Source organism: Euleptes europaea, chromosome 7, assembly GCF_029931775.1.
Source record: "Euleptes europaea isolate rEulEur1 chromosome 7, rEulEur1.hap1, whole genome shotgun sequence".
In the NCBI taxonomy this organism is placed as follows: domain Eukaryota; kingdom Metazoa; phylum Chordata; class Lepidosauria; order Squamata; family Sphaerodactylidae; genus Euleptes; species Euleptes europaea.
Genome location: NC_079318.1, coordinates 10,205,500 through 10,219,385, shown reverse-complemented (window position 1 = coordinate 10,219,385; position 13,886 = coordinate 10,205,500). Strand labels below are relative to the sequence as shown.

Below are 13,886 nucleotides of genomic sequence, written 5' to 3'. Positions count from 1 at the left end.
ATGGCCGACGCGCCCGTGGACCAAATGACGGGCCGGAACTAAACCGGGGTTGTTGTTGTTTTTTTTTGGGGGGGGGAGTGGAGGAGAAAGAATTTGCGGGGAGGGGGGGGAGGAACGGGCGCCGCCGCTGACGCCGGGAGACGTTTGCGCCGCTCTTCCCGGGAGGGGCCCCAGTAGCGGCGCCGCCGCCCCCCCCCGGGGGCTCCCGCGTTTCGGCCCCCTCTCCCTCAGGCAGGTGGGTAGGAAAGCTGGGCTCCCGCCCCGCCTCAGGGAAGGGCGGAGGGCCCTGCGCGTGACACGCCTGGGCCCGGGCGAGGATAACGGGCCGCTCTGAAGGTCTGAAGGAGGAGGGCGGGCTGAAGCCTCTCGCACCGCTGCCCTTGGCTGGCCTGGCTGGTTCGGGAGCTGGACCGTGCCTGCGGGTACGTGGCGGACATGCATGGGAACAGTTACTTTAGGGCCGGCCATGGCGCCGTGGGGTTTTCCCTCTCAGATCTTGTCATGTGGCAACAACCCTTAGACAGGAACCTCCGTTTCAAAAGCAGTTGGCTGCCTGAGGTCGGGCGGTGGTGGTCTCTCTTCACCGAAGCGAGCAGAAGCAATTTCCAAGCTTACTCCTGAGCAACCATGCATTGAATTGCCCGCTGGCTCTCTCCTTTAACTCGCTTCCTAAAAAACAAGTGACGAAATCAGGAGTGAGTTTCTGCAAGATGTTCCTCACAGCAACCGACTGTGCTTGAAAGTCAAAACGTGTCAAAGTGCTAACCTTTTCTGGACCCACATGAAAAGCAACTCCTGTCTGCTTCCCTGTCCCCAGCATAAACTGCCAGGATCTCCAGTCATACTGAATGAGCCTGCATTGTATTTTTCCTGTTTTGTCTTTATAAGCACATACGTAGCGTTACTGAGCACCAGGGAGTGTTTCAGGGACATTTTTCGCATTATGCAGAGGCAAACCTAAACTTACCATTGAGCTTCCCAAAGCCTCCTTTCTCATTTCACCATGTTCCTGGCCTCACAACTCATCTGTGAGAGCGTCACAACCCGTTTGGGGGTCTCAACCCACAGGCTTGAGAGCCTCTGCTTAAAAGACCCTACCGGGATAGCTTGTTCACAGAGTCCCAAGAGCAACACGAATCTCAGGTCTTTCCCAGCAGGAAAACAAATTCCCAGTCAGAGATGTGTTTCATAAGTCAGCATTTCTTTGCAGATCATCTCTGCTTCAGTGCCTCGTCCTAGGGGGAGGTTGTACGGAAGAAACATGTTCAGGTCAGATTGGAAGTGAAAATCCATATAAAAGTAAAAATGCTGGATCGGTAGCATTTTCCACTCGCATAACAATGTTGTTTTCCTCCTGTTTGTATTTAGGTTGGCTGGCCTAAATTGGAATCAGTACAACTACTAGAACCGAGGTCAACGGTGAATTTTGGAGGGTAGCTGTCTGACGTTTCTGTCCGACGGGTGTGTGGAAGGTGACTCTTTCTTAGAGGTTCTACGGTTACATGTTTTCATGAAGAGAAGCGAGAAACCAGAAGGATATAGACAAATGAGGCCTAAAACTTTTCCTGCCAGTAACTATACTGGTAGCAGCCGGCAAATGTTGCAAGAAATACGAGAGAGCCTTAGGAATTTGCCTAAGCCATCGGAGGCTGCAAAAGCAGAGCAAAGCGCGGGTAAAATATCAAGTGAAGATCCCAGACAAGGTCGAAATCCCCCGAAATTTGTCACCTACCATAAAGCTTTGCAAGAAATCCGAAATTCTCTTCTTCCCTTCGCAAATGAAGCCAGTTCTTCAGTAAGAGGACCGTCGGGAATTAATCGACAGATGCTGCAAGATCTACAGGCTGCTGGCTTTGATGAGGTAAAAAACTGAAGCGGTTCTTCATTGCATGATATGGGGAAGACCCCTTTAGTAACTGAGGAATGTCCCTTTATTCGGGTTGGACATGGTGAGTTTCTTTTTTTACTTATTGTAGGAGCTTACAAAAGCCTGACTGCTGTTCAAGTAACAATGTTGCCTTTCACGGTGCTCAGAGAGTTATATTTTAACATCGTCATAAGGAGCTTAGCAACTGATACTGGCTGAACGCTGAACAAAAGTTTGCTTGGAGATCCCTTTCCCCCATGTTTGCAATGAGAATATGATTTCATGCTCTTCTTTTGTTCTGAATTGTCACAATTTTGAAACCTTTCTTCCGCTCCCACCCCCAAATAGGACATGGTTGTACAAGCCCTAATGCACACCAAAAGCCGCAGCATAGAAGCAGCAATCGAGTTCATCAGTAAAATAAGCTACCAAGATCCTCGGCGGGAACAAATGGCAGCAGCCGCAGCTAGACCAATTAATGCAGGCTCGAAACAGCCAGGTACGCGTACTCTATTCGTAGTCTCAGCAAAGAGAACATACATTAGTCATCACTTGTAAGTGTACGTGTAAAAAGCTGGTAGGAGAAAGGAGATGTTGAGAAAACTGGAACTGTACAGTGGTATATACTGTGCATCCTTTCAGAACGTTCAAAGAACTCCTGCAACCCAATCTATAGTAAGAACTCAGTCTTGTTTTATGTGTTGAACATACACATTACTCAGAGTTCTGGATGACAGCACACCAGCACCTTTTGTTTAGTGAAAAGCTGATGGGGGGTGGTGGACTAGAGTAGATGGGAGAGGGAACAAATGCTTAATCCTTTCCCCACCTGCCATTTCTTGGAGTAAATCCTGATGGAGTTCCAAACCCCCCAGAGCGTAAAAGAGTCAAACCAGGGGGGCACAGCACGCTGTCCTCTCCTGTGCGTAGATATGTGGGTGGTCTCTCGAGAAATACAGTTCTTTCAAAGTAATGTTTTTCACTAGAACGTTAATCCATCCCATGATTTATTCTGACGTGTTTGAAGTTAGCCTTTGTTTGTATTCCACACGTGAGGGAAATTGAGTATTTAAAATGCCTGAACAGATACAACAGTGCAAGTGGCAGTTTTAAAAAACATGACATAGGAATGTGACTGTCTCCTTTTCCCCCAAAAAAAGCAGGGGGTGTACAGCAACCAGTTAGCCGCAGACAGAGCTGGAAGGGTTCTAAGGAATCCTTGGTGCCCCAGAGACACGGACCTGCACCGGGAGATGGCCTGACTTTCCACTCAGAAAGTCCTATGCCTCAGGCTGAGGTAGGAAGACCCGTGTCTGGTTCTGGAATTGCAGCTTTTGCCCAGGCTCATGCTGGCAGCGGGCAAAGAGCGAATCCACCACCTCCGCCTCAAGTCAGGAGCGTTACGCCTCCTCCTCCACCCCCTAGAGGGCAGACACCACCCCCCAGAGGAACAACCCCTCCCCCTTCTTCCTGGGAAACAACTTCTCAAACCAAACGTTATTCTGGGAGCATGGAATATATGATCTCTCGCATTTCTCCAGTACCTCCAGGAGCGTGGCAGGAGGGCTATCCTCCCCCACCCGTGAACCCATCACCTATGAATCCTCCTGCCCAGGGACAAAGAGGCATTAGTTCCGTTCCTGTTGGCAGGCAGCCCATCATCATGCAGAATTCCGTTAACAGCAAACTTAGTTTTTCCTCTGGCAGGGCTGGAATACAAAACGGCAATTGTCAGACTGATTATGTTGTTCATCAAAACATTGTGCCTGGCAACTCAGCAAATCGCCAAGCACCGCCTCCTTACCCAGTATCTCCGACTAGCCGGCAAAGCCCTACAGCTTTGCAAATGCAAGCAGGAGGATCGGTGGTCCCTTCAGCCTTCCCTAATGGCAATATCCCACAGACTATGATAGTGCCAAGTAGAAACAGCCACAATATGGAGCTGTACAACATCAATATGCCTGGAATTCCGACATCTTGGCCCCAGTCCTCATCCGGCAATGGACATGAGGTCCCAGCATGGCAACCAAATATTCCAGCACGCTCAAATTCCTTCAATAATCCGCTTGGAAATAGACAGAGTCACACTACCAGTTCGCAACCTTCAGCCACCACAGTAACTGCTGTCACTCCTGCTCCTATCCAACAGCCAGTGAAAAGCATGCGTGTATTGAAACCAGAGCTGCAGACTGCCTTAGCTCCTACTCACCCTGCTTGGATGTCACAGCCGATGCAAGCAGTCCAGCCCGTCTCCTTTCCCGAGGGGCCGTGTGCCAGTCTGACTGTCGTGTCACCTGCTGCAGAGGTTCCCAATTATCAAGGTCCACCCCCACCGTACCCAAAACATTTGCTGCACCCCAGTCCGACTGTCGCTTCGTATGAATCTGTGGCAAAACCGAGCAAAGAGGATCCGCTCAGTTTACCTAAGGAAGAAGAGAGTGAAAGGAATGAGAGCAGTGAGGGGACAGACAGAGACAAGAAGCTCATCACCACCTCGCCTGTGCCCGTCAGGAAAAACAAGAGGGACGAAGAAAGGAGGGAGTCCCGCATTCAGAGTTACTCTCCTCAGGCTTTTAAATTCTTCATGGAGCAGCACGTGGAAAACATACTCAAGTCTCATCAACAGCGCCTGCATCGCAAGAAACAGCTGGAAAATGAGATGATGCGGGTAATGCCTTTAGTTATTTTTCCTGTTGTCCTTCTCGTCTGCAGAGTGTCATTCTTGCCACAGTTCTGCGAGGCATTGATTTAGCCAGGTGTAGCTTTATGCTTGAGCACATTTAGTCAGCGATCTGCCCTGTTCGTGTCCAGTTCACCACTGCCCTCGTTGCCTTAGATAATTTGATGTACACGTTTTCCATTTGTCTGGTATGGAAGGTATCATGGCTTTTATCCTACCCATCCGAAGGCTTCCTCCAGCCTCCTTCTGCCAGAAGATGTCTCCTTGGGTGGGAGGAAGGTTTCCGATGTTTCTGGCAGAGTAGCAGGATACCAGCCAAAGCATCAGCAGTAGATCTCAAGTCAAGTGTTAGAGCATCAGTGGCATTAATGGGGGATGTGCGGGTGAATCAGGACAAGTGAAAAACCAGTTGCTTTTCAAAGTCATCCTCATCCTCTAATATGAACTGTTTTGTAGATGCAGATTATGAAGGAATAGTGGGACTAATAAAACTTTACACCCGCAGAATAAGAAACTAAAGGATGCTTTCTGCTGCATAAAGCTGCCTCACAGCAAAACCTCTTATGCATAAAGCATGCAGATATGTAGGTGGAGTTCACAGTCAAAAGAGAAATTGGTTACTTGGCTATATAGTTACGCGGGAAAATCTAAAGACTTCCATCCATCTGTTACCAATTAAACTAAATGTGTTTTATTTACCTTGCCTTAGTTATGCTAGGAGGCTAACATGCGTCTGCCATGTGAACGGTTGTCTGGTTCAGTAGGATAGCAAAGCTTCATCCAGGCTTTGTAATAGTTTCTCTCTATGATCAACTGCTGTCTTACAGTGTAAATCCAGGCAATGTTTGTGCAATCTCCCTTTCAGTTGCTGTCATGTGTTAGGTGATACACAGAACCGTAAATCTTCATATTGATTTTTGTAGTGTGCTTTATTTCTTTCCCTCTTTCTCTCTCTCCTTCCAGTGTGGTCCCCCCTGGGCCTCAAGCCATGGATGTGTGTTTCTTTAAACTGGCATAAGCAGTTAGTGTCAGCTTCCGGTCTAGAGCATACCTGCGGAAACAAGCTTTTGAGGGGGAAGGCGTTTTCCATTTCTGTTTCGTTAAGCCTCCCCAAATAAAGGAATAAACTGTTTGACCCTCTCTAAGTGCAAGCAGGCATCTTAAGAATTGCTCTGTGGGCTGTTTTTATTCTTGGGAGCAGTCTGAGGACATACAGTTAAACCCAAGGGAGGGATTGGGGCCAGAGAAAGGAATCCTGTCTGTGATAAGAGAATCCTGTGAGATTTGTGGAGCTGTTCTGCAACACTTTCAGGCAAAGTTAACAGTGTCTGGGTGGAGTCAGATAAGAGCTTGAAGTCATCAAGTGTCCAGAAATGCAGCAGGGCAACGTTTCCGTTGCCCATCACAGAGAAAACGACTGGAGGAGTCTTGAGAGGCAGGAGGGAACCCATTGGAGCTTGTAGATATGTGCCCAGCCCAGGAGGTGAAGGGGAAGCATGCAGGGCTTTGCCAGGGACATTAAGCATCCCTTTCCTCAAATACCAAGTACCGATGATGCTAATTTCCCCCAGGACCAGTCTCTCAGAGTCTGATCTTGCTTCTGATGTACAAACTGATCGCTGTTTGAGGTGGAACCTGCTGCCATCTGGTACACCAAACATGGAAAGTCGGTTGGGTTTGCTGGACTGAGTACCGATAGACTTTGCTTATTTTTTGTTTATGGTGTCATGCGGTAGGGCTCTGTCAGAAAAATGCTTGGGATCTCCTCTCCTACGGATGGAGGCTCCAACACTGACCGTGAGGTATCATCCAAATCCAAACTGAGCTCCTTTGTTTTGTTACACATCAGCGTATGCTGGCGAAGTCCTGGAACTGACTGATTAATTTTTCCAGCACCAAAATAGGCAAAAGTATTTCAGCTGCATGGCATGGATTTCTGGCTTGCATCGTACCTTCGCTGGACTCTTGAGTGAAGTACTTTTCAGGGCTTTTGTGACCCCCTCTGGTTGTCCTCAAAAGTTCTTCCTGTGAAATTGTGTCTTTATGAAACTGTAAAGCTTGCTGATGTGTCAAGTTAGAATTCTTTCTCTTTTGAAATGTTCATGCTTAGTCTCTTTCCTTTTCACTTTCACTAACAGCTGATTTAAACTATTAAGGTGTTGGAAGCTTTCCTGACATCTGTAGCCTTCGTTACTGGCTAGGCAAGTAATATTTTGGAGACCTGGTATTATATTTAAAGAATAGCATGGACCCTTCTTGCAGGCTCTGCATGCTTACCTGCATTTCAAATTAAGCATGTTTACTTGGACGTCTTTTTGTTATCAGATTACTAATTTCACTAATCTCGCTTTCCTTTCCCTGTTTTGTAGCACTTTATGGCTTGTGCTCTGCACAAGGGTTCATTGACACATTTACACTGTTCTCTTTCCTTTCATTCTGCATACTGAAAACGGTCCAGTTATTTAGAGCTCACATTATTTCTCTGGCTGGATATATTTTTTTAATGTCATGTCTTACGTCGTTTGAAGGTTCAGTGCAGTTCATCACAAACACACTTGCATTAAATCAGATTGCCTGAAGAGTGATGAGCAGCCCTAGTTTCGCCGGCAATACGGGAAGTTTCCATGAAGGAAAGCCCTTATAGTCATCCTTTCCCCCAGAAGCGTGTGGCTTTGAGGGAGCAGCGGGAAGGCCTTGCCTCTAGCTTGTCTATTTTCCCAACCCTGTCAACGGTCAGCGTAATCTTTCATCGGTCCTGAGTCTCTTGGTGCATGGCTCTTGGTGTATGATTTTGGAAGAATCGTCCCTTAACTATTCCTTGGGGCTTCACATTTTATGTCTTTTTGTTGTTGTTCTGAATGGTGGTTGTTAAAAAAAATTCCTAACATGTTTCCTAACATGTTGTGTGTGTGTGTGTGGTTTTTTTTTTTAAAGGTTTGGCAGCATTGTTCCTTATTTAATACTTAAGAACCAAAGTTTTTATTTGCTGATCTTTAAACATGTCTCTAGATGTTGCTTCAAACCGAAGATCTTTTGTTCACTTGTCCAATGTCCCCTTTATTGCACAGGTTGGGCTGTCCCCAGAAGCCCAGGATCAAATGAGGAAAATGCTATGCCAAAAGGAGTCCAACTACATCCGTCTGAAAAGAGCCAAGATGGACAAATCGATGTTTGTTAAGATTAAGACCCTTGGAATCGGGGCATTTGGAGAAGTGTGCTTAGCAAGGAAGGTGGATACAAACGCCTTATATGCAACAAAAACCCTTCGCAAAAAGGACGTGCTCCTTCGGAACCAGGTTGCTCACGTTAAAGCTGAACGGGATATCCTTGCGGAGGCTGACAATGAGTGGGTAGTTCGTTTATACTATTCATTCCAAGATAAGGACAATTTGTACTTCGTAATGGACTATATTCCGGGCGGAGATATGATGAGCCTGTTAATCCGAATGGGTGTTTTCCCAGAGAATATGGCCCGATTCTACATAGCAGAGCTGACTTGTGCTGTTGAAAGCGTGCATAAGATGGGCTTCATTCACAGGGACATAAAACCTGATAACATTCTGATTGATCGCGACGGCCACATCAAATTAACTGACTTTGGCCTTTGTACTGGCTTTCGATGGACACATGATTCCAAATACTACCAGAGCGGTAAGAAAAGCCTTTTGTCCCAAAACAGCCTTTTCCCAAAATCTAGTCCTTTAAAGCACGTCATTGGCTACCGTGATTTGTCCTTTAGCATTTGCTAGCAAAGTGTTTACTGGTCAAAAGTTGCCTTTTCTTGTTTGACTGAGCACCGGCACATTCTGTGACAGGGTTATCGAGGTGCTGATGCCATCTGCATAATCCGCCGTGGAACTGAACACGGTCTTTGTAATGAAGGTCCCTTTCTTAATGCGTGTTTCTAAAACCCATGATTTCCTGGCACTCCCATCTCTTGCCGTAAGTTACTGTTTCCCCTGAAAGTGGCGCTGTTGTTCCCACACTGCTCTTGACTGCTGACGTTACCTTCAAAAGGAGGGTGTTTTCTGCAGGTTTGGCTCTGCAAGATTTGTTTGAAAATAACAGGTAGAAAGATTGTTGCATTATGTACAAAAGTTTCATGAACATGGTGAAGAGGTGAGCTATAATTTTTAAAAACGTAGAAAGAAATCAACTTTGCTCCGTGGAGTGGTAGGCTAGGGGTAGGCTCCACACCAATACCTGTAAATTGCAGCTTTGCAATCAACGATCCGAAGTGACTATACCACATTGTTATATTCGCCTACGCATATATACCTGGGCTCGAGACACATTGATGGGCTGAAAGGGGGAAGAAAACGTCTCTTCAAGTTTATAAAAGCTCCCCTGGCAGACCCCTAGAGATGAGCCTGTACTAATCGTCACCCCAGTGATGGTTTAAAAAACTGGTGTTCCTTAAACATCGAAGAATCACTGACGGTGAACAATCAGGAACGCTTTTTCACTTTCCAAACCTATTGGCAGCAGTTGGTTATCTGGATCTCATGATCGCCAGGGTGGCCAAGGATGTTGTGTTGGATGTGCTCGTCATTAAAGATTCTGACAACATAATGAAAGCGGAGTGCTCGGATGGGTGAAGGTAGCCCTGGTGGTAGAAAGAAGATCGGATACTTACCGGGACTTGGGGACATCAAAGAAAGGAGGCAAAGTTGAACAAACCAATGTTAAGTCAAATGGGAGGTGGGCACTTGAAAAGAAGGGGGAGCAGAGGGCATGCCAGGAACTGTGCCTGTGGGGCATCATCAGAAAATAAATACGTGGGCAGGAGAAGCAAATGCATGTGGGCAATCTTGTCATTCATGGTGACCAGTGCAGACTCGAAATGGCCTCCTTGTTGCCACACTGCGCAGCAGCACAAAACTGGCCCTTTAAAAGCTTTACCAAGCGCGCTCTGGATCACGGTCAGTTCACTGCTGATTGCTCTCTTGGCAGTTGCCAAGCCAGTACTTTCGGCACCAGAACTGGAAAAATCTGTATCCTTTTCAGTCAAGACCTAGTAAATTAACATAAGGTTTGGGGAGCAACCTAGGTAAGTATACTGAGAACTAAGTCTCATTTTATTTATTTATGTATTACTCAATAATCAGTTACTTCAGTTCTTCGGCTGAGACCTTAAGAGTAAAAAACAAGTTTTGGCCCGACTTCGAGCAAGCTCAGGCTCACGTGGGGGAGGGGAGATATTTAAGATCATCTGCAAAGCCATGCAAGGGTTTATGAACAAGTGCCATCTTGGTCAGAAAGACTTTCTTTTGTCTTTGGTCAGTTAAGCATCTAAAGGAGAACCAGTCGTGAAAAGCTCAGAGGCAGCTGTAGCTATGGTTCCTGTATACCTTCTTTTGAAGTTGTGAATGTCCCAAGATACTTCCAATGAAGGGGGGGGGGCTTATTTTTACCCAGTGAGATCTTTTCGTAAAGAACATTCGTAGGGCTTTGCGGATTGTGCGGCACTTGGTCAAGATGTAAAGCTTATGAGTGGAACGTGTGCTTCTGCATTGTAGGTGACCACCCCCGTCAGGACAGCATGGATTTCAGTAATGAATGGGGAGATCCGGCAAACTGCAGGTGCGGAGACAGGCTGAAGCCGCTTGAACGTCGAGCAGCACGCCAGCACCAGCGCTGTCTGGCACACTCGCTTGTCGGGACACCCAATTACATTGCCCCCGAAGTATTGTTACGAACAGGTAACACTTTCACTTGTTCTGGTTCTCGGCTGCTAGTTTCTGAAAATAACAGGCCAAAGGAAAGCGGGAGGACAAAGGTTCTCAAATATCAAATGTCAAACCTGGGACCTTCTGCATGCCAAGCAGATGCTCTACCACTGAGCCACGGCCCCTCCCCTCACGCTAGTCAGGAAGCCTCGCTGTCAGTTAACCAGGTGCAGGAGTGTTGAAATACCCGTTTCTGTATGTGGCACAGTCATGCAAAATAGGCCATAAATGGCCAATTTATGCTGGCGTTCTAATACGAGAGGCCTTCCAACAATGCACTATATCCCAGTGGAAGGAAAATACATCTCACAGGTTTCTTATAAACTCCACAATGAGATCCTACATCCAGCTCATCAAAGAAAGTCAATAAGCTTCAGCCGGTGTACCTGTACAGCAGGCAGCACTGGATAACGTCGTATTGGCACACGGGATTGAGGTGTACTTAATGGATGTTGAAAATTTATTAATGTTGTTGCCCCTCTCAGAGGGGAGGGGGTAATCACAACTCTGGCTCTTCTGAATCTTTTATCATATGTTGAGTTACAGACATGTGAAAATGGGTATGTCTGTGCTGCGTGCAGCAGAGCTGTTGTCTGAGGGTTCATTAGTAATGGCAGTTGCCTGTTACATGGGTTAGTATTTGAAGAACAGCCCTTAAGCAGTGAATGGGCGAGAGCTGAAAACATATTATAGGCCGTGTAATTTTTAGAGGGACAAAATAGCTGGTGCATTCTCAAAGTCAAGCTAAGCTTTGATATTGCTGCATCTTAACGACTGAGTGTGCTTTACTTTAGGATATACGCAGCTCTGCGACTGGTGGAGTGTTGGGGTGATTCTCTTTGAAATGTTAGTGGGACAACCTCCCTTCCTGGCTCATACACCATTGGAAACGCAGATGAAGGTAATCTGGTGTCATACCTTTCTCAGATGTGTTCCACTAGTAGTTTGAAAGATAACTGCTATAAACAGAAATATACACACCTTACAAGCATTACGCTGCATTTGAATAGAATAAACTCTGCGTTATGCTGTCTGCCACAGAGCTTATTTGCATTTCAGTTATGACCTGAAATGGGCTACTGGGTTGGAATTGTCTCTTCACCGCCATCTCCCTCATCATTTCAGATGAACTGGGAAAATGTGATTTAGATCCTGTTACTGTTAGGTGGATCTGTAATTGGTTGACAGATCGCACCCGAAGAGTGCTTGTTCCTCATCCACTTGGAGAGGAGTGACTAGTGGAGTGCCTCAGGGTCTGTCCTGGGCCCTGTATTGTTCAATATCTTTATAACTGATTTGGATGAAGGATTAGAGGGGATGCTTATTAAATTTGCAGATGATACTAAATTGGGAGGGGTAGCAAATACAGTAGAAGACAGAGACAGGATACAGGACGATCTTGACAGGCTGGAGAATTGGGCTAAAACCAATAAAATGCATTTCAACAGAGATAAATGTAAAGTTCTGCATTTAGGTAGGAAACATGACATGCATAATTATAGGATGTGGGAGACCTGTCTGAGCAGTAGTGTGTGCAAAAAGGATCTTGGGGTTTTAATAGACCAAACACTGAACATGAGTCAGCAGTGTGATGCGGTAGCTAAAAAGGCAAATGCGATCTAACAGAAGTTTAGTGTCCAGATCACGTGAAGTGATGGTATCGCTTTACTCTCCTCTGGTTAGACCTCACCTAGAGTATTGTGTTCAGTTTTGGGCACCATAATTTAAGAAAGATGTAGATAAGCTGGAACGTGTCCAGAGGAGGGCAACAAAGATGGTGAGGGGTCTGGAGACCAAGTCCTATGAGGAAAGGTTGAAGGAGCTGGATATGTTTAGCCTGAAAAGGAGAAGACTGAGAGGGGATATGATAACCATCTTCAAGTACTTGAAGGGCTGTCTTATAGAGGATGGTGCCGAGTTGTTTTCTGTTGCCCCAGAAGGTCAGACCAGAACCAACGGGATAAAATTAAATCAGAAGAGTTTCCATCTAGACATTAGGAAGATTTTTCTAACAGTTAGAGCGGTTCCTCAGTGGAACAGGCTTCCTTGGGAGGTGGTAAGCTCTTCTTCCCTGGAGGTTTTTAAGAAGAGGCTAGATGGCCATCTGTCAGCAATGTTGTTTCTATGAATTTAGGCAGTTCATGAGAGGGAGGGCATCTTGGCCATCTTCTGGGCACTGGGTGTGTGTAGGGGAGATAGTTGTGAATTTCCTGCATTGTGCAGGGGGTTGGACTAGATGACCCTGGTGGTACCTTTCAACTCTATGATTCATCCCAGTTGATTTGCTGAGAGAGCCCTTGGCTAGAGGAGAACGTTCAGACAATCACAGGTGGTAGTGCAGCGATCGTTCATCTGGGGCACAGGATCAGAATCACTTGATGGCGGCACAGAATGAATGTGTTGGTCAGGGTGAGGGGGGGTCCATATGAATTAATTTGAATTGCACAGTCCCTAGAATGTTGGCTGTAAGGAGTGCCACATATTTATATAGGCGCAGAAACTCTGGGCACATGCTCTGCCAGTCTATCTGAGCAATGATGCATTCACCTTTGGCTATGTGGTGTCAGTATGTCTTGAGAAATTCATTTACCAAAGACGTTGAGCTGCTGTTTGTTCTCTTTGGACATTTTGACAGGTAAAAACTTGTCTTCTAATTTTTGTGTGTTGTGTGTCTTATTTTTTTGCATAAAGGTCATCAACTGGAAAACCTCTCTGCACATCCCAGCACAAGCAAAACTAACTCCAGAAGCATCTGACCTTATTATTAAACTTTGCCGCGGGCCAGAAGATCGCTTAGGCAAGAATGGGGCAGATGAAATAAAAGCACATCCTTTCTTTAAGTCTATTGATTTTTCGAGCGATCTGCGGCAGCAGCCCGCTTCTTACATTCCTAAGATTACTCATCCCACCGACACGTCGAATTTTGATCCAGTTGACCCAGATAAATTGTGGAGTGAGGATAAGGAAGGGAATGTAAATGACACGCTTAATGGATGGTATAAAAACGGTAAACATCCCGAACATGCTTTTTATGAATTTACATTTCGAAGATTTTTTGATGACAACGGCTACCCTTATAGCTATCCGAAGCCTATTGAATATGAATATGGGAATCCTAGCAAAGCGGAGTCTCAATCCTATGAAGATGATGAGAGGACCAGCCAAGAGATCCAAAATCGTGATCTAGTTTATATTTAGTAGAACAAGTGTAAACACAGATGAACCACAGTTTGGGATTTCTCAGACCTACATGGGGAGAAAAGCTGAGATGTGATCGGCAAGCTGGGTTTTACGGACATGGGGAGAGGGGAGAGGAATATCATTGTTGGTTCACCTGTACCTATTCTCCCCTTGATGAAGCAGTTAAACTTCATTTTCAAGCATTAATTTATTACGGCATTCTTAAGGATAAATATAGAAAAAATAATGGTAGGAAAATAAATTATGAAAAAAGCTTTTTGTAAAGTATTCTGAATAGGAAATTGTGTGCGTGCGTGCGTTAAACAATGAAACACCCGTATCTGTTTGTACATAGAATTCATTAACATTTTCTAGAATTTTACACTAACAGTTTTTGCCTTGATCAAACGTCACATATAGTGTATGCTTA

General features: G+C 45.8%; 1 protein-coding gene across 2 annotated transcripts; it reads left to right on the top strand.

The window, feature by feature from the left end:
* The first annotated feature begins 1,443 nt into the window (after positions 1-1,443).
* Positions 1,444-13,573, top strand: LOC130480258 (serine/threonine-protein kinase LATS1-like). Of its 2 annotated transcripts, none has more exons than XM_056852720.1 (7): positions 1,444-1,861; positions 2,216-2,366; positions 3,031-4,535; positions 7,616-8,198; positions 10,067-10,249; positions 11,071-11,177; positions 12,968-13,573. In XM_056852720.1, the coding sequence occupies exons 1-7, from the start codon at positions 1,511-1,513 to the stop codon at positions 13,472-13,474; spliced, it is 3,387 nt and encodes a 1,128-aa protein (XP_056708698.1). In that variant the 5' UTR covers positions 1,444-1,510; the 3' UTR covers positions 13,475-13,573. The 2 variants fall into 2 exon arrangements, with proteins under 2 accessions (XP_056708698.1, XP_056708697.1); XM_056852719.1 differs by having other exon boundaries at positions 3,028-4,535.
* The last annotated feature ends 313 nt before the right edge of the window (positions 13,574-13,886 follow it).